This window comes from Lepidochelys kempii, chromosome 1 (assembly GCF_965140285.1).
Source record: "Lepidochelys kempii isolate rLepKem1 chromosome 1, rLepKem1.hap1, whole genome shotgun sequence".
In the NCBI taxonomy this organism is placed as follows: domain Eukaryota; kingdom Metazoa; phylum Chordata; order Testudines; family Cheloniidae; genus Lepidochelys; species Lepidochelys kempii.
The window spans coordinates 225,853,729-225,874,223 of NC_136380.1; the positions used below are offsets into that span (position 1 = coordinate 225,853,729).

General features: G+C 42.9%; 1 protein-coding gene across 2 annotated transcripts in view; it reads right to left on the minus strand.

Moving 5' to 3' along the window:
* The window catches only part of LOC140899753 (tetratricopeptide repeat protein 38), a 39,478-nt gene that overhangs the window by 4,230 nt on the left and 14,753 nt on the right, over positions 1-20,495 (minus strand). For both annotated transcript variants that reach the window (XM_073315761.1, XM_073315768.1), the window contains 4 exons: positions 16,921-16,980; positions 16,113-16,151; positions 15,045-15,126; positions 13,902-14,067 (listed from right to left, as the gene is read on the minus strand). In XM_073315761.1, coding sequence (XP_073171862.1) covers positions 13,902-14,067; positions 15,045-15,126; positions 16,113-16,151; positions 16,921-16,980 — 347 coding nt within the window. The remainder of the gene's footprint in view (positions 1-13,901; positions 14,068-15,044; positions 15,127-16,112; positions 16,152-16,920; positions 16,981-20,495) is intronic.

Genomic DNA, 20,495 nt, shown 5'->3' on the forward strand with positions numbered 1-20,495 from the left:
TGCAGGATGCGCATCCACTTGTGCACGCTCAGAGACTACAAAGCAGTTTGCAGGCCTGCACAGAGCTGTGCCTTGTGCTTTGAATGAGGGCATATAAGGAGGTGCCAGTTGGCTGTCACTCAGTTCCTTCTTGACCATGAAGCCGGAAGGTGGAGCACTCATTCGGACAAAACATCTCTAAGCACTCCAGTTACTGTAAGGTAAGTAACAGCTTCTTCTTTGAGTATATGTCCTGGTGGGGGCTCCAGGCTTGAAAACTCCCAGACAGTGACTCAAGTCCAGTGCAGTTTGTAGGACTGCATCACCAAAGGTGGGGTCATCTTTGGCAGAGGTCAGAGGGCATAATGCTTGGCAAAAGCGTGGACAGAAGACCGAAGAGCAGTCCTGCGGATTTCTGCTATGGGCCCATCCTCCGGGAGGGGACTGAGCACCAGTGGTATGTGCTGTTACTCGGGGAGGAGGCTGCACAGCAGCATTCTCATAGCAGGGCAAGATGCAATCCAACACCCCACTTAGACAGCTTTCGGGTAGAAAGCTTGCGTGTAGAAATTGGTTTGACCTGTCTTCATTTCTACGAATGACACAAATAAGCTGGGAGAGGCCCAAAGGTTTTAGTCCTGGCTAGATATAAGGCAAAGGCTCATTTGGTGTCCAAGGAATGAAGGCTTGATTCCTCCAGGGAGGCATATGGTTTTGGGCAGAACACTGACAAGGGAAGTGCCTGGTTAACATTCCATTCAAAGGACACCCTTGGGAGAAAGTGAGGGGGGCATTGTATGAGCCTCTGTCAGGGTACATCTGGCCCATGTCCATCCAGGTCTTCTCAGTCTTTGCCCACCCTATCGCAGCCAGATTCCTGAAGGGTCTACACAACATGTTTGCTCCCATTTGACACCCAGTCCCACAGCGGATCCTCAGCCTGGTTCTAAATGCCCTAAGGAGAGCCCTCTTTGAGCCAATGGCTGTCTATCCACCTCTCCCTCAAAACTTCATTCCTAATTGCCAGCACCGCAGCAAGATGAATGGGGGAGCTGGGAGCGTTGATGGCTGACCTACCATTATGTTGGATCATATTAAAGAAGTTCTGTATTAAAATCACACATGAGTTTGATTCCCCATAGTTTAAATTCCAGGGTATTACGAATTAAGAGGTCTCTTGGTTTTTGGTACTGTTTCTCTCCCTCTGTGTGTGAAACTTGCAAGCTGCTAATTGTGTTAGTACATTCTAAGACAGAGTCTGTTCTCAAAGCAATTCACACAGAGATAGACTCAAAGCAATACTCTAACAACAGAAACAGCACCCAGAGACTCCCCGCCCTTTTGTTGTATTAACAATTGTGATTAAAATAGAGATAGAGGATGTATGTGGATGGATGCTTGGTGTAGATAATAACTGAATAATCAGGGAGGTTCCAGCCTAAGAATCCAGTGTCCATCAGCTGAAGAAGGCGTCAAGTGGAAATAACCAGAGGACCCCCAGAGGGCAGACTGGAATCCACCCAACAGCCTCAAGAATGGGAGAACCAAAGAACAAGATAACATCTAGCAGCACGAAGCCGTCAGGAATGTGCTATCTGCCGACTGATTCAGCAACAGCATGATGAAGCAATTCCCATAGACTGGCATAGGAAGAAATTCCTATAAAAATAGACTCTAGAAAGTGAGAACTTTGGGGTCTGATTCTGCAAACCAACTTCCAGGAGCATCAGATGAGCATCTGACAAGGCCCTGCTCCCTCCTCATGTCCAGGCCACCTGGCCAGTGGCTTGGCATGAGCAACTCTGAGGCTGGTAACTATGATAACATAGTTACCTGTGTGTGTGTGTTTGTAGGAATGAATGAGTGAATACATATGAGATTGAATGGAATGTTATAGCTATAACTGCTTACTATGATTCTTTCTGTATTCACAATAAATGTGGTATTTTGCCTTTTTCCCTTTAATAAGATCCTGATGGTTTTTATTTTATTGGTATACCAATACATCACCTTTTATAAGGACAGAGTTATACAAGGCACAGAGATTGGAATAGTGTTAATGCCCTGGCCATTGCTGCATGAGCCTCTTGGGCAACTGGTCTCTGAGAAGCCAGTTGTCCAAGTATGGGAATACCCATATACCCCAGTGGCAGAGGCAAGTGGCTGCCCCTGAAAGAATCTTTGTGAACACCCTCAGGGCTGTGGACAGACCAAAAGAGAGAACTCAATATTGACAGTGATATGTCCCTATTACAAAACACAGAAAGTGTTTGTGTGAGGGGTGGATGGCTACATGAAAATAGCTGTCCTGTAGGTTGAGGGCAATGAGCCAGTCTCCTGGATCTAAGGCTGGGATTATGGCAGAGGTGGGCAAACTATGGCCGGCGGGACCCTCCTGCCCGGCCCCTGAGCTCCCACCTCCGGCCCCTCCCCTGCTGTTCCCCCTCCCCCGCAGCCTTAGTGTGCCGTGCTGCCGGCACAACGCTCTGGGCGGCCAGGCAGGGCAGTTGCAGAGCCACGGCCTGACCCGGTGCTCTGGGTGGCACAGCTGTAGTGCCGCCAGCCACCGGTGCTCCAGGCAGCATGGTAAGGGGGCAGGGGAGGTTGGATAGAGGGCAGGGGAGTTGGGGGGCTGTGGTCAGGGGTGTGGATAGGGATCAGGGAGGTCAGAGGCGGGAAACGGGGGGGGTTGGATGGGGCAGTAGCGGGCAGTCAGGGGTGGAGGGTCGGGGTGGTCAGGGGACAGGGAGCAGGGGGTGGTGAATGGGGCAGGAGTCCCAGGGGGCTGTCAGGGGACAGTGGGGGTTGGATGGGGCAGGAGTCCTAGGGGAGCTGTCAGGGGGAGAGAAGGGCCGGGGGGGAGGCGGAGGCTGGGCCATGCCTGGCTGTTTGGGGAGACACAGCCTCCCATAACTGGCCCTCCATACAATTTTGGAAACCCGATGTGGCCTTCAGGCCAAAAAGTTTGCCCGCCCCTGGATTATTGTAACTAGTATCAGCATTCTCAAGTGTTGTGCTAGGACACAGCTGTTCAAGTTTCTGAGGTCAAGAATTGGTCTCCATACTATGTCTTTCTTGGGAACAAGGAAGTAACAGGAATAGAACCTTCTTCCAATGAACTCTAGTGAAACTGGGTCTATTGCTCCCAGGAGGAGAAGAGAATGAACCTCTTATTTCAGGACTTCCTCATGAGAAGCATCCCTGAAGGGGATGGGGATGGAGGAGTGGAATGGAAGTGGATAGAGTAACCTACTTTGACAACCTCCAATATCCACTTGTTTGAGGTGAGCGATTCCCAGGCTGGTAAGTAGAGGGACAGTCGATCTCCAAAAGGCAGTGTAGTCATACAACAACTGATCCGATGGAGTGGGCTGCTTGATGCCTTCAACTGAGGTGTCAAAAGTGCCTTTTATAGGTTGAGTAGAAGTACGGGTGCAGCCCCTGTTTTTGTGGTTTCAGCTGTCTGCAGAAGCGCTCCTGAGGCTGAGGGAAAGTGTGCTGATGGTATTGGAATGATCTCTATCTCTGAGCAGTTTGGGATCTACTAAAGTGCCTTTTAGTCACAGGCACATAAATCCCTAGTGACCGCAACGTTGCTCTTGAATCTGTGTGTATATGGAGGGAAGAGTCTGAGTGTTCACTGAAACACTTAGGCCCTTTAAACAGCAGCTCTTCCATGTTATTCTGTACTTCTCTCAGAGGACCCGAGGTCTGGAGACAGGATGCTCTTCTCATGATCACCACAATGGCCCTGGAGGCTGTCTCAGCAGCAGTAGAGCAGCTGGCAGGAAGGCTTTTGCAACCAACATGCTACAGTGATGAGAGATAAACTGAATATTTCTGGTCTTGTCACAAGTGCTCAATGAAGTGTATAAACTTGGAGTATGTGTTAAAGTTGTGTTTTGCCATTCAAGCTTGGTAGTTGGCAATACAAAATTGGAGAGCAGCTGCTGGGTAGCTCTTCCCTCCCTGCAAATCCAGCCGCTTGGATTTCTTGTCGTATGGAAAAGGCCTAGAGAAAGATTCATTGCTTTTCTCATTGGCTGCGTTGACTACCAGGGAATTGGGGCTGGGGTGGGAGTAGTACTCCATTCTTTCCAGTGGAATGTAGTTTGAGGTGACGTGCAAGTGGGACGCCAGCAACCACTTCCTCCCTGGGGGCAGCTTCATTGGAAATTGATCCACAGTGACCGGCTCAACTGCGTCCCACTGAACGGAGCCATCCACCTCAGGAATTGGGACAAGCGATGCAGGAAGTGCAACTATGCCAACGAGACGCTAACCCACATCTTTTGTAGCTGCAAGCCCCATTCCAGAGCCTGGCACCTGCACCACAACGCCATCCAAGATTGCCTAGTCAGAGCCATCCTGCCACCCATGGAGAAGGTGGCCGTGAACTCTGCTATCCCCAGAACGGACAGCCAACTGTGACTGGATATCATCATCATCAGCAAGGACCAAAAAAAGATCATCATGGTGGACACCGGGGTTCCCTTTGAGAACAGGACCCCGAGCTTGAAAGGTGGAGAAATATGTCCTTCTAGCCGACACCTTGAGAGCTAGGGGCTACGTTCAAACTCACACATTATCATCAGAGCCCTGAGTGCATGGGACCCAAACAACGAGTGAGTGTTGAGAAAATACAAAAAGAAAAGGAGGACTTGTGGCACCTTAGAGACTAACCAATTTATTAGAGCATAAGCTTTCGTGAGCTACAGCCCACTTCCTCAGATGCATATCGTGGAAACTGCAGCAGGCTTTATATATACACAGAGAATATGAAACAATACCTATTCCCACCCCACTGTCCTGCTGGTAATAGCTTATCTAAAGTGATTTCCAGCACAAATCCAGGTTTTCTCACCCTCCACCCCCCCACACAAATTCACTCTCCTGCTGGTGATAGCCCATCCAAAGTGACAACTCTTTACACAATGTGCATGACAATCAAGCTGGGCTATTTCCTGCATAAATCCAGGTTCTCACATCCCCCCCACCCCCATACACACACAAACTCACTCTCCTGCTGGTAATAGCTCATCCAAACTGACCACTCTTCAAGTTAAAATCCAAGTTAAACCAGAACATCTGGGGGGGGAGGGGGTAGGAAAAAACAAGAGGAAACAGGCTACCTTGCATAATGACTTAGCCACTCCAAGTCTCTATTTAAGCCTAAATTAATAGTATCCAATTTGCAAATGAATTCCAATTCAGCAGTTTCTCGCTGGAGTCTGGATTTTAAGTTTTTTTGTTTTAAGATAGCGACCTTCATGTCTGTGATTGCGTGACCAGAGAGATTGAAGTGTTCTCCGACTGGTTTATGAATGTTATAATTCTTGACATCTGATTTGTGTCCATTTATTCTTTTACGTAGAGACTGTCCAGTTTGACCAATGTACATGGCAGAGGGGCATTGCTGGCACATGATGGCATATATCACATTGGTGGATGTGCAGGTGAACGAGCCTCTGATAGTGTGGCTGATGTTATTAGGCCCTGTGATGGTGTCCCCTGAATAGATATGTGGGCACAGTTGGCAACGGGCTTTGTTGCAAGGATAAGTTCCTGGGTTAGTGGTTCTGTTGTGTGGTATGTGGTTGTTGGTGAGTATTTGCTTCAGGTTGCGGGGCTGTCTGTAGGCAAGGACTGGCCTGTCTCCCAAGATTTGTGAGAGTGAATCACAGACAGCCCCGCAACCTGAAGCAAATACTCACCAACAACCACATACCACACAACAGAACCACTAACCCAGGAACTTATCCTTGCAACAAAGCCCGTTGCCAACTGTGCCCACATATCTATTCAGGGGACACCATCACAGGGCCTAATAACATCAGCCACACTATCAGAGGCTCGTTCACCTGCACATCCACCAATGTGATATATGCCATCATGTGCCAGCAATGCCCCTCTGCCATGTACATTGGTCAAACTGGACAGTCTCTACGTAAAAGAATAAATGGACACAAATCAGATGTCAAGAATTATAACATTCATAAACCAGTCGGAGAACACTTCAATCTCTCTGGTCACGCAATCACAGACATGAAGGTCGCTATCTTAAAACAAAAAAACTTAAAATCCAGACTCCAGCGAGAAACTGCTGAATTGGAATTCATTTGCAAATTGGATACTATTAATTTAGGCTTAAATAGAGACTTGGAGTGGCTAAGTCATTATGCAAGGTAGCCTGTTTCCTCTTGTTTTTTCCTACCCCCTCCCCCTCCAGATGTTCTGGTTTAACTTGGATTTTAACTTGAAGAGTGGTCAGTTTGGATGAGCTATTACCAGCAGGAGAGTGAGTTTGTGTGTGTATGGGGGTGGGGGGGATGTGAGAACCTGGATTTATGCAGGAAATAGCCCAGCTTGATTGTCATGCACATTGTGTAAAGAGTTGTCACTTTGGATGGGCTATCACCAGCAGGAGAGTGAATTTGTGTGGGGGGGTGGAGGGTGAGAAAACCTGGATTTGTGCTGGAAATCACTTTAGATAAGCTATTACCAGCAGGACAGTGGGGTGGGAATAGGTATTGTTTCATATTCTCTGTGTATATATAAAGCCTGCTGCAGTTTCCACGATATGCATCTGAGGAAGTGAGCTGTAGCTCACGAAAGCTTATGCTCTAATAAATTGGTTAGTCTCTAAGGTGCCACAAGTCCTCCTTTTCTTTTTGCGAATACAGACTAACACGGCTGTTACTCTGAAACTTGAGAAAATACAGAATTGATCAACGCTATGCTCAGCTGATGTGGCAACTCATGGTGTCAGATGCCAGCAGGTAGTCAAGGGACATCGATCTAGAACACATCACCGGACATTGGCAATACTGGGAGAGATGAGCTGGAGTGCTGATGAGAAGCGCAGTTTAGAAAGTAACTGAAATACTTCCCTGATGGATTGTATTTTCTAACAGACAACCTATCCTAAATTCTCAATTACTGAGGGACAATCTTCACTTATTGATATAGTATTTGCTTTCCACAACCAGCTCTCTGTATAACTTTTCATGAGTGATGTACCCAAACATTTGGATGGTAATATTTAGTATTTGGATGCTATTTGTATTGTTAAATTTATTAATCTTATTTGTGTTATTGCTGATTATGTACTATATGTATTGTACTACTTTTAAACCAACCCTTGTACTTTTGGATAATTTAAGCACTATACCCAGATGTACAGACACTCTTTTCTTAACCTATGTATTATATAATTTTAGCATTAGTTTTAATAAAATTTCTTATCTGCCCATTTACACCTTAATAGGAATATGGCAGGTGTTTGCCATAGGGTGTATGCAGGGTGATAACAATGCCTTATTGATGGGTAACTTATAATTCAGGATGTCCACCAAGGAATGTTTCAACTGATGCACTTCCTCAAATGGGATTTGAAGAGAATCCACTAGCCTCTTCATGGAGTCCCAAAAGGCTTTGAAATCACCAGTTTAGGACGGCTGTGGTGGCATTACTGCCTCATCCAGAGATGACCTTACAGAGGGAGGTGAGCTGTCCTTGACCTGAAACTCTTCTCTTCCTGTATATCATAGAATATCAGTGTTGGAAGGGACCTCAGGAGGTCATCTAGTCCAACCCCCTGCTCAAAGCAGGACCAATCCCCAATTTTTGCCCCAGATCCCTAAATGGCCCCCTCAAGGATTGAACTCACAATCCTGGGTTTAGCAAGCCAATGCACAAACCACTGAGCTATCCCTCCCCCGCAATAAGTGCGCAGTACTGTGATGTGCAGTACCAGAGGACAGTCTGCAGGTACAATACCAATGACTTTTTCTCACGTATTCAATAGCACTGGTCACTGTAGGGATCCTCTGAGTCACAGCGACCCCAGGGGGGAGGGAGGTAAGGGAAGAGGCCCCCAATGAAAACCATAGTCACTGAGCCTATGGTATTTGGTAGTACCCTAGGATCCTCTTAATGAAAGGGACTCATGGGAGTAGAATAGTACAGTACCAAGATAACATCCTGTACCGAGATCTCAGTACAACCAATCCTTCCCTGACTTAAAAGGGGGGTGGCTCTTTAACCAGGCTGGAGACTTAAACAACTCTCAACTTGCAGCTGTCAGGGTGGTACTGGAGAGGTGTCTCTAATAAATCAGCTCAGTATTGAAGATTCAGGCTCTTCAGAGATCATGCAATCCTCTGAAGAAAGGAACCTGGAAGGAGGTTGAGGTCTCAGTCTCTGATAGCCTTCAGACAAAGTGTGTGTCGGTACCAGAGGTGGAAATGCCGACTGGTGAGACAGAGGCTATTGCAGGACGGAGGTGGTTGTAGAGTCATCTCCCACCTCAGATGTACACTGAGCTGCCGGTGCTGGGGCATGGATGATACCTTGCAGTGCTGCTAAACACACAGGGCTGTCAGGTGGTGCCACCATGGTGGTTACTCTGGTGGTAGGTATGTTGTCCAAGTGGGGCTTCTTCCACAGAACCAATCCCTCCGTTCTGGACTCAGTCAGTGCCTCTACTGTACCCTTAGAGTGACAAGAGGTCTCCCGAGAGCAGGTTTTATGGTTTATACCTCTCCAGGCAGGGAAAAGGAGTATGTTTCTTCTTTAGAGTTTTATTCTCTGGGGCCATAAACAAGACTATGGTGACCTGTGACATAGAGGCCAGTGCACTAGTGGTGGGGGGGCAGACCTCTCCAGAGTTAGATCATGTTCCATTAACAGGAACTTAAGTCTAGTCTCCCTATCTTTTTTGACTCTACCTTTTAAACCCAGACAAAACTTGCATTTAGAAGGATCCTGGGAGTTCCCCAAACACCACAGGCAACTTGAGTGTCCTTCACTATAGGGAAAGGACAGGTGGCAGGTCTGATAGGGCTTAAAACCTGGGGTTTGGGCATAACAAGTTGTGCTCTGGCACGAAAGAAAGGTCCATAAAGGGGAGGAATCAGGAAGCCCTCCTTGCCCCTACAAGCAAAACAGTGCTATATAAAATCAAGAGTAACCAAATGAAAATAGATAATTTCTTATTTACTTCATTATTTTATAGTTTAACGATTCCCAAGGTGAAAGGCAGGAAGCTGAATACTACGGACAGCAGAACGCTTGCTGCAGGAGGTTGAGAAGGAACTAAGTGGCAGTGTCCTCACATCTCCTTATATGCCCTCATTCAAAGCACAAGACACTGCACTGCGCAGGCACAGACCCATAGACACTAATTTGCAGCCTCTGACCAAGAGCGCTGGGGAGCACACATATTCTTTACTGAAAATCCATGGGGACATGTACTCAAAGAAGAACCTTATTTGCTGTAACTTTAAAAATTCTGAAATCTTAAGTATTTTAATTGGATAAGTGAAAACATCCTTTCCATAATCCCTCTTGACCTGAGTAGTCAGCCAATCATCGGGGCCTTGCAGGTTGTTTCCATTCAGAGGAGATACTGATGACACATAAGGCTAAGATTTAGTCAGGGGTATTTTTAGTAAAAGTCATGGACAGGGCACAGGCAATAAACAAAAATTCATGGCCTGTGACTGGTCCCTGACTTTTACTATAAATAACCCTGACTGAATCTTAGCTGCTCTAGGGTGCCCCTGGGCACCGCTGCTCTGTGGGTCAAGGGGGGCTGATGGCTGGCCCCTGCTCTGGTGTCTGACTGCTCCCAGGGACCACTGCTGCTCCAGTGGCCTCCAGTACCAGCCGCATTGGCCACTGTATGGGCAACCCTGGGGCTAGCTGCCCAGGACTGCCCAAGCAGCAGCCCATGCAACTGGCTCCAGGGCTGACACAGCAGCTGGCCCCGGGGTCACCCCAGCAGGGGTCAACTGCGCTGGCCACTGCAGCTGCTGAAGTCACGGAAGTCCTCAAAAGTCTCGGAATCCGTGACTTCCATGACAGACTTGCAGCCTTAATGATAAAGTCAGATATTGCTTGATGCAAACCTGTTTATTAACAAGAATGTACAAAGAGTTCTGTTTCCCTCAACACAGTAGGAAATGAACATACAACAGAAGCCAGTTTTTATGCTCTATATTCCCAACCTCTTTTTCCAGCCAACACTCTACCCAGAAAGCGTGCTCAGATGTTTTTTTTCCTCAGGGTCATGCTAAAGTGCTTTTCTGGATGTCCTTGGCTTTTGATTGCCTTCTCTGTCAGAGTGCCACTCTCACACACTTACCCACCAACCAATATCCAGCAAACCTTTGCATCCACATAGCTCAGTTTCTGACCAGCTTTGCTTACAGCCTGTGTTTTGGGCAATGGCTCCTGTTGTTTCTGTTATCTTATTCCAAAAGAAGTCTAACTGATTCTTACATTATCCTGAATAAAAGGCAGGGTTTACACCCAGCAGCTTCAACAGATTTCACCCCACCCCAGCACAACACAGAGAATTTTGTTTGCACACTGATCCACTCAAGAGAGGGGAAAGAGTCATCAGGTTTATGACCCAGTAGAACAGATTATTCATTAATCCAGTTTATTATCAATTCCAAAGGGAAACTAAATTAAGCTGTGTTGTCTGTTTTATGGACTATAGGTTTCTGTTTAAAATTTAATTGTTATAGTTCTCTGTTGTCAGTTGAAGCATTTTCTTAACTCTAAGTGTGTTCATATCTGACATTTAGAAATCTTTATAATTACATAAAACAGCTTAACCCTATGGAAATGGAGTGCTAAACTTTTGCTACTGAATTTGATGAAGGAGCTAACAACAAATAGCTGAGAGACAGTACTCTTAAACTACTTGGAATGTCAGCTAGTTGGCCCAGGACTGTCTTTTTTTGTTTTGTTTTTGTACAGTGCCTAATACAACAAGGTCCTGTTCCATGACGAGGGCTTCTAGGCACTATAATACAAATTAATAATGAAAAAGAGGCACACTACGTTTATGAAAACTCACAAAGTAAAAATGTATATGCAATGTACAGCTGCAAGCATAAGAGAATATACAAATACATCTTTTAAATCTTCAAACTTATCCCACATCTATAATAGAAAATCTTGAAAATATAGAGCAGGCTGTTGGTTCTTAGAATTTTATGGTTACCCTAAACAAATACAAATAGTTTCTAAGATAGGTAATGTAACTTATTCTTGACTTGAGTAATAGTCCTATTTATTACATTTTGGCTTAGTATACAAGTTTAACTGGATATTTAGTTTTTCAAATATGCCTTGTGACAAAGCTCTGTCCTTGTCTCCGTGGGTCCCGTGTTTCCTGGCGGATTTCACTAGCCTCAGAAAGACAAGGAGTACTTGTGGCACCTTAGAGACTAACCAATTTATTTGAGCATAAGCTTTCGTGAGCTACAGCTCACTTCATCGGATGCATTCAGTGGAAAAAACTGAATGCATCCGATGAAGTGAGCTGTAGCTCACGAAAGCTTATGCTCAAATAAATTGGTTAGTCTCTAAGGTGCCACAAGTACTCCTTTTCTTTTTGCGAATACAGACTACCACGGCTACTACTCTAAAACTAGCCTCAGAGGCTCACTGTGACCCTCCATGTAGCCCTTCTCTTTCTAGTGGCAAGGGTCACGGCTTACTGAGCCATTTTCATCATAAGCCAGCAAGGGAGGTGAGAAGCGACCCTTCCTCACACAGTCTCTGTTGTCTCCCAGTCTTAGTGATTAATTGGGGAAGGGAGGGGGGACCAGGCCAGCCCTCTACTCCAGGCTCCAGCCCAGGGACCCTAATAGTAGCAGCTATGGTAGCTGACTTTTTGGAAATAGGACATGTACAATTCCCTGGGCCACTTCCCCAATATCTTCTTCACCATTACCTCAGGGCCTCCTTCCTTGCGCCTGATATGGATTTGTACTGCTTAGTTCCTCCAACAGTGTGGCTTCCTCTACCAGCTCCTGACACACACCTCACTGACTAAGTGGGAGGCTTTTAACTAGTTCCAGCCAGCCCTTGATTGGCTTCAGGTGTCCCAATCAACCTAGCTATCTCCACTGCTTTCTAGAAGGATCTTAATTGGCCCCAGGTGTCTTGATTAACCTGGAGCAACTGCCATTTGGTTACATAATACCAGAGATTTGTTTAGCCTGGGGCTAACATACCTGTTCCTCACTACTTTACTATAGCCATCGGGCGTTGCCCCATCAGCCTATTCATATCAAGATATGCTTTATAATATAAATAAAGTAAAAATAAGTTTTATAATGATTCAAACTACTGCAATCCACAGCAATGACAATGTTACAATAAAAGATGTAAAGATAGGCAGACAAGCAGAGGAAAGTCCCGTAGCACTGGGTGAAGGGTTAGCAATACTAAGTGTAAACTAATTAAATGTTCTACAAAATATCCATCCACTAAAGTTTAAGTTCTACAGCTCATACAGTAGCTATAGAAAAAAAAAGTCCATCATGATCTGCTAGTAGTAAGCAAACCAGATTATGTGATTTTTCAACTCTACATTTCTCACATTTTCTTCTTGACCTCTTAAAGCCTCAGTGGATCATATTCACAGAATGTGAATCAGAGTTGTTCTGCAACTTTATGTCCAAAACAAAATCTGTCATACTTCATATTAAGGTTCCATTTCTAAATAATTTCTAAAAAGGGTAACAGATATTACTCTTTTTTTGGAAGATTGTTAGTGAATCCAACAGTTCAATAAGTTGCTTATAACCATGACTCATCAAAAACACTTTCTATTGTTATGCTTATAATCATCTTTAACACATAACTCTAACATGCTTTTAACATCATTTAATCACATATTAACCTTTTATACACCATTTATAAATGGAATCATAATATAAAGTAGGAATACAGTAACCCTGCTCCCCTGTTTTGTCAGGTTTATAAAGGCCCTGCTATCATTTTTCTAATGCTACGTATAAACCATCTCTATTTTTAGTGAGCTGTGTGTAGGGTGTGGGAGGGTTGCTGTTTTTCTCCCTCCAGAATACTCATTACTCTTCTGCAAACAAAGACAAATCACATTCTCTCCCTTTCTTTTGTAAGTGAAAACAGCTGCCATTGTAGGTGGCTACCTATTTGCTAGCCCTGTCCATTTCAAAGTATTCTGGGGTACCTGTATGCCACAAATGTCTTTCCTCTGGCCCCAAAAGTAAAAAGCACCAATTGGCTCAGATTGTACGTTGAAGAAAGAAAGGAAATCAGTTTCACCCACAGAAAAGTTGTCTACATAAAACAAAAATCGGGGAAAAATGTAAGAGTGGATTGTCATTCTCATCCTGCCTATGATGGTGATCAATAGCAAAATAAGAGCAAGAAATATTTTTTTTCATACATAAACAAAGATGTGACAAATATTTTTCTATTTTGAAGAAATACAAAAATATTAAAATTAATATTGAAGAACCAAACTGCCAAATCTTAGCAAAATTATGTTGTTAGCGCTTTGAACTCCATTTCATGTCAAAATGATAATTTGTTGTATACCTACAGCAAATATAGGATTATCAATATGGACACTTTATAGAGATCTGGTAATGAATACAGAACAATGTTTTAACTTGATGTAGCAGAGCAAAAAGGGCCCTGATAGGTAGTTGGCTTATATTGTAAAGTTTGCTCGCTTGCTTTACAAGAGAAATGCCTCTGTTCAGCAATGAACACTTACATTCCTAGTCTATACCCATTGTAAGGAAAACAACCTCGTTTACAGGTTAAAATGTTACAACCACTCAAAGCAAAATCCTACACTGCTGGGACAAGGATGCTATTGTCTGACAAGATTAAATACACACTCTAGACAATTACACACACTCACAATAAAAAGTAACTATTAGGAAATCCTTATTGTATAACTTCAGAAACAACACCCTGCTGAAACTAGAGTTCAAGTTATAACAGCCTAAACCAGAAAAAAATATTATGGTACCTAGCAAACTGGAAGCAATTAATTATAATACTAATAAACCTTGTAATGGGAAAATATTTATTCAAAACAACATTTTAATTCACTTGCTTACTTTGCAAGTTCCTGAAGAGTTGTTAAGAGCTCATTGGTGGTTTTGTGGTCTTTGGCCCCTAGCGAAGACATGAGAATGTGGACATCATTGAAAAACAGAACATGATCTTTGGAGTGTTTCTTTGTGAGTTGGATAACTTCATTCCACCTGTCTCCTACCTTTACACCTAGGAGTAAAATACGTGATTTAAAATAAGACTTCACTGCAAAGCAATTTCTTTAGCATGTATTTTCAGTTTCATTCAACCTTGTAAGCTTTAAAAAACACCTTACAAAGTCTGCTGCGTTGAGAACTACCACTCAGTGTCATATCTCCCACTTTTGAGCAAATACTTTATTGCTTATCTCCAAAAACACCTTCCATCACCGATGTCCTGGTCCCCTTTAGATAAGGTTCAGGCCTAATCATGAGATAGATGACATCCCCGGAACACAGATGAAGGAGGATAATGCCCACAGTCGTCACTCTGGATCTGTCTGTGGCATTTGATTACTAATACTGGACTACATATATAAATATGCGCAGCATGACTGGCTGTAGCAGAGTTCTGTGAAAATTATTATTTACAATTTAGGAACTAGTATTTTTTTCTGGAATTCTAACTTCATCTTCACTTTTGAAAGTTAAAGTCTGCTGGCTGTATATTTAGTCTCATAGAACTATTAGAATGATTGCTACAATACCTATAGTGGACTACGTTTTTCAAATATCAAAATTTAGAACTAAATATTAGTGTTGGCTTGATATTGACTATGAGAGCAGTCAATAGCTGTTTAACAGTTTATATGTATGATCTTTTAATCTGAGGCTGAAAAACAGGTCTCTGGGGACAGAGAAAGTGAAATTTGCCAAAAAAAAGAAAAACGTGATCTATGTTAACTTAGTTGAATGGAATACTGTACTCACAGGAAAATAATAAACTCTAGGGAGAAATAATGGTAATGCATGTTATAGAAACTTTAAACTCACCTCCCAACAGCAGCAGCTCTTTAAAGTATTTATTCTCTCAAGTAACCCACTACTCAGAGTTGCTCTATATATTTTTGTAAATCTTCTTCCGCATGTTCGCGCATGAGGAGGAGTTTTATCTTACTATTTTAAGAAGAACGAGTAGAATTGAAGCAAAAACTAACAGTTCTTTACCTTCCAACTGAAGCCGGTACAGCATGGAGCAGTTATCTACTACATCTAGCATACTTCCACTCGACATGCATCTGGGAGCAATCTGCAATCAGAAAGCATTCTTAACTGCATTACATATATTTAGGTGGGAAGTTAATTTGAAAGTCAAACTTACTATGACCGTTCAAAATTAATTCTGTCTCTTTACGCTTCCAGATATAGCTATTTTATAACAAACCAATCACATCTTTCAGAAATATAACAATCCACAAATAATATTCATATTATTTTCTCTCTCTTGTTTTTCCATTTATAAAATCAAATACAGTGAGAGTGAAAACTACTTTTCCCTATGAGCTCTCCCAAAATGGAGCCAGAAGCTCTACTAGACTTTGCAACAGTTACTAGGTAGGACAAGATATTTTCATAAAGTTTAACATCAAAACAGGCATGGCAAGACTTATTATGCCGACTCCTAGTTAATTTACTGTGGATTATTTTAGAAAAATTCCTCTCAAGTTCAAGCAGGAGAGACCTTTAACAAGTCACCTAGAAAGGAAAAGATATGACAAAGGAAGTTGGAGCCAAACTAGTAACTGGCTTGGTAGTTAAACTGTGAGATCCAGCCTTAGTCATGATACCTTAGACCTACAGAAAAACTATTTTACAAAATGTTAAACTTTTTAAAAGTATCTATATTTTTTTTCTGGTGCCCTCAGGGCCTCTTCATAGCAACTAAGACAACCTGACTAAAGATAACAGGATATGAAAGTGGTACCAATAAAAATAACTGGAAAACACTAAAAAAAATTAGTAGTTTCTAATATGTGGTCTGAACAAAATATAAGTAAGATGGTGTGATATAAAGGGTTTTTTTGGCACTGGTTTAGGATGACCTGTGTAACTCACATGTAGTTTTCCCAGTTGAGTTGAATAATCACTCTAAAATGGCAATTAAACATTTAAAAATAAAACCAGAAAACGGTATCACACTTTTATATATTTTGTGTCGTATGAAGAATGAGGCATGTGCACCCACTCTCATTGGAACAATCTCTTTTCATTAAAACAAAATTGATTTAAACTCACGTGATTGTCATAAATTGTCAAAGCCGCTTCATAATCACCCTGTAAAAGCAAAGGAGGATTGTGTGATGACCTTTAGGATACAGTGTCCATAAGTGACTGGTAGAGTTTAATAACAACAGATTTTTATAAGGATATCAGTGATCCTATCAATAAATGTCAATAGGAGCATGTGCCACATAGCCTGTTTCTTCTTCTTCCCTATCTCTAATCTAGGTATCTGAAAAAAGAGCTCCCTAAATCATCCTGCATAAAAACATAGTATGTATTGCAACCCAATACGCTCGATAGAAATCTGTTTGTAAAGGGTTTCAATACATCTGAAATACTTTTAATAAGGAGAATTTAACAACATAAAATCTCTGATTCTTTAACGTAATGGTCCTATTGGTCAGTCTCAGGTAATTTTTGCAAACTCTAGCCCCTTATGTTCTTTGTGCCAGCAAAATTTATATTCAATTCAGTGGGAATTTTGCATATGCAAAGACTACAGAACTGGGTTCATCTTTCTATCACAAAATTAGTGAATTTGCTCTGAATGTAATATTTAATTATCTCATTTCAGTAATTTCTCTATATTCCCGTACACATGATTTTAGATTTTTTCCTTCTAAAATATCATTTTCGAAAACACTTTAGTAAAGTACCAAACACCACAAATTATACTGCAGTAGATTCATAAAAACACCCAAATATTAAGAAGGGAGGAAAGCAGACCATACCCTTTTTGTCAGCACTGCCTGCTAATATGAGAATATTCATCCACCTGGAGCATATAGCATATACTGTAGATGTAGAAGTGTGCTCATACCTTTTCTATGAAATACAAAGCCCAGTGCCAGTAATTATGGCAAGCAAGCATGTCACAATCCTGAGAAAAGAGAGAAAAATATTTTACTTCCAATATAAACTCATATTTAAACTCATCCAGCTGATTTTATATGGCACTCTTCTCCTGCAATAAATCTGAGGGCATAATAGATCAGTGGCTATTGGAACCAAGGAGCATACACTGTTGTTCCACTCTGAAAACTAACTACGTAACCCTCTTATTCAATACACTGTCCTTGCGGATAGAGACACAAAAATATGGAACCTCACAATTCAAGTTCTACAGAGCCACTTTTCAGAGCAGAACTGCATTTTGACTCAGACTCTACCTCATTCTGCAACACCTTTATTGGAAAACCTCCAAACTGACAGGACTAACTTCACACCTTTCTGTCCAGCCACAAGCTGACAGCATAAGGTCAAATACTCCTTTCCATCACACTGGCACAAGCCCATTGGAAACAGCAGGCTTTCACTAGTGTAACAACCAAGAATCCAAGTCAACAATACATTTGTGACAACTCAAATAAGCACAAAAATCACAAAGACTCTAAGACCCCCTATTCCTGCACAGTGTGGTGGTTAAAATTCATCTTATCATAAGGAGGACAATGTGCTCATTTAAGTAGTGAGCATTGCAATATGAATCTCTGAGAAGCAGTATATCAGTATTTTATGATATTTACATAAGCCAATAGTTTATCATCACTTGTTTAATATTAAATTGCAAAAAGGACTGCTGAGTCAGATGGTTAAGCACCTGACATAAAAGAGCGCCCTTGTTGCCAACAAGGCCAACAGCATATTGGGCTATATTAGTAGGAGCATTGCCAGCAGATCGAGGGAAGTGATTATTTCCCTCTATTCGGCACTGGTGGGGCCTCACCTGGAGTATTGCATCCAGTTTTGGTCCCCCCACTACAGAAAGGATCTGGACACATTGGAGAGAGTCCAGTGGAGGGCAACAAAAATGATTAGGGGGCTGGGGCACATGACTTACGAGGAGAAACTGTGGGAGCTGGGATTATTTAGTCTGCAGAAGAGAAGAGTGAGGGGGGATTTGACAGCAGCCTTCAACTGCCTGAAGGGGGGTTCCAAAGAGGATGGAGCTAGGCTGTTCTCAGTGGTGGCAGATGAAAGAACAAGGAGTAATGGTCTCAAGTTGCAGTGTGGGAGGTCAAGGTTGGATATTAGGAAAAACTATTTCACTAGGAGCGTGGTGAAGCACTGGAATGGGTTACCTAGCAAGATGTTGGAATCTCCATCCTTAGAGGTTTTTAAGGCCTGGCTTGACAAAGCCCTGGCTGGGATGATTTAGTTGGTTAGTCCTGCTTTGAGCAGGGGGTTGGACTAGATGAGCTCCTGAGGTCTCTTCCAACCTCAATCTTCTATGATTCTATGATACCAAATTCGGCCTACACAATAATCAGTCTCAAATGTCATGCAGGTAAGATTATTGGTTCCCCCTCCATGAATAAAATCATAGCTGCTTAGTGCTGCTATTTATGAGTATCATACAAAACTAAATTGTAATTGCACAAGGCAGTGCAGTCCTGTGGGCTGCTCTAATTCAGAGGAAGGAAAAAAAGAGCAAACTGCTTTTTTTCATTACTGGATCAGTTTGGGTGAACAGAAGAAAACAATAAAATACAGAGCAAAGCAGCTCCTAAATGTATTTGTCAAAATAAAACTAACCAGCAAGAAAGTCCATGCAAGATCCACACATCTCTTGCTGGGGAGTAGAGAAGGTAAATTTTCAAAAGAACTTAAGTGATGTATTTCAGAGTAGCAGCCATGTTAGTCTGTATTCGCAAAAAGAAAAGGAGACTTGTGGCACCCTAGAGACTAACAAATTTATTTGAGCATAAGCTTTCGTGAGCTACAGCATATGCTCAAATAAATGTGTTAGTCTCTAGGGTGCCACAAGTACTCCTTTTCTTTAAGTGATGTAGACACCTAAGTTCTATTTCCAAAAGTGAACTAGCACTTAGGCCCCTAAGTCACTTAGGTGCTTCTGAAAATGTTCCCCAAATTGCCTACTGTTAATTACATTTTTAGGGTGTTCTTATTGGTTTGGGTTTTTTGTTTTGTTTCTGTTTGTTTATTAAGTTGTTCTGCAAGGGGGAATTTAAAAAGTTCTTTCTAAAATGACATCCCTGAACTTTGAACGAGCACTCAGAAAGATTTCTGTTTATAGTTCCAATCGTGATATTCCTAATATTTCTAACGTCAAAAAACAACCCAAAAACATTTTAGACCATTCTGCTCCTTGTGCATAGTGGAACTGTCTACTGCCTGGAGGGACAGTGTGCGAAGTGTCTGCCTGCTTGTGTGTTAAGCGATTACACCTACCCGACATAGCCCCTTCAAGAGGTAAACCTGAAGGTTCACACTTTTGGAAGGAGTTCTGGGAAAGGGTTTGCTTAAGCTAGGCAGGTACTCTGGAGGTCAGTGGTTGTCTTGGGGGCATAAATCAAGTGGCCTCTGGGGCTTTGCTTCCATGAAGAGGTAACAGACTGAGAGTTGGTGCTCAGGAAATGTGTCCAAAGAGGGGACACACTGCTGTGGCCTACTGAGACCAAGGGAAGCTGAACAAAGAGGGGGAATTCACTGTCTGGACCTCTCCCACAGCAATCTGTTGAGTGGCCAAAAGGGGCACTGGACTAGACCTGTGCCAGATGGATACTGTATAAGACCATAAATAGCAGGAAAAGGTACACGGCACCATTTTTCTTTCTTTTGCAGTCAATCTTTTAACATCCTCCCCTCTTCAGAAGCAAACACAAGCATCTTTGGAGGTATTTTACAATCTTGCTATGATTGTCTCCCCCTGCAATTCATACTACATTCATTATCCTTTTTCATGAAATAGTTTTGCCAAGTCCCCCGATTTACTCCTGAAGTGCTGATCCTAGGTTGAGTAGAAAGCCTGTAAATTTCACTTTACTACCGGCATATCAGAACATAGGGCCTATAGCCACAGCAGATAAAAGCATTATATGCACATGTATATTATCTGGCTATGCTGAAAGAAGGACAGGAGACATCTGACATGGGTTTAATCAGGCCACAACTTTATTATTAGATGTCTGAGACTACCCAGCAGATAACAGTGTACAGTGCAGGTAACCCCGTGTTTATCCCATAATTACTGGATGGCTTTTACCAGCTCCCCATTTTTCCATCCAGGCCCTTCCAGCAAATACATTGCCGGGACCTTACCATACCTAGGGTGGGATGGGGGGGCTTCTACCAGCTCCCCCTCTTTTTCCCATCCTGGTCCCTCCAATAAATCCATTGCCGGGACCTTACCATCCACCCTCCCTGCTTTGTAGGAGGGTTAAGGTGGGCTATAAGAAGGGGGTTGGCTCCCTGCCATACCAATCATAGGAGTCCTCTACCGCCCCCGTTCGTTCCTTTAACAAACGCCTCTTTTTAAGTTCTTTTCTAAGCCATTTATCCTGTCACTGTATACTTTTCCTATGGAGTACCTGCACTGGACATCCGCCCTACACTTCAATAATGAGTTGCGACATATGGCCTACTGCCCGTCAT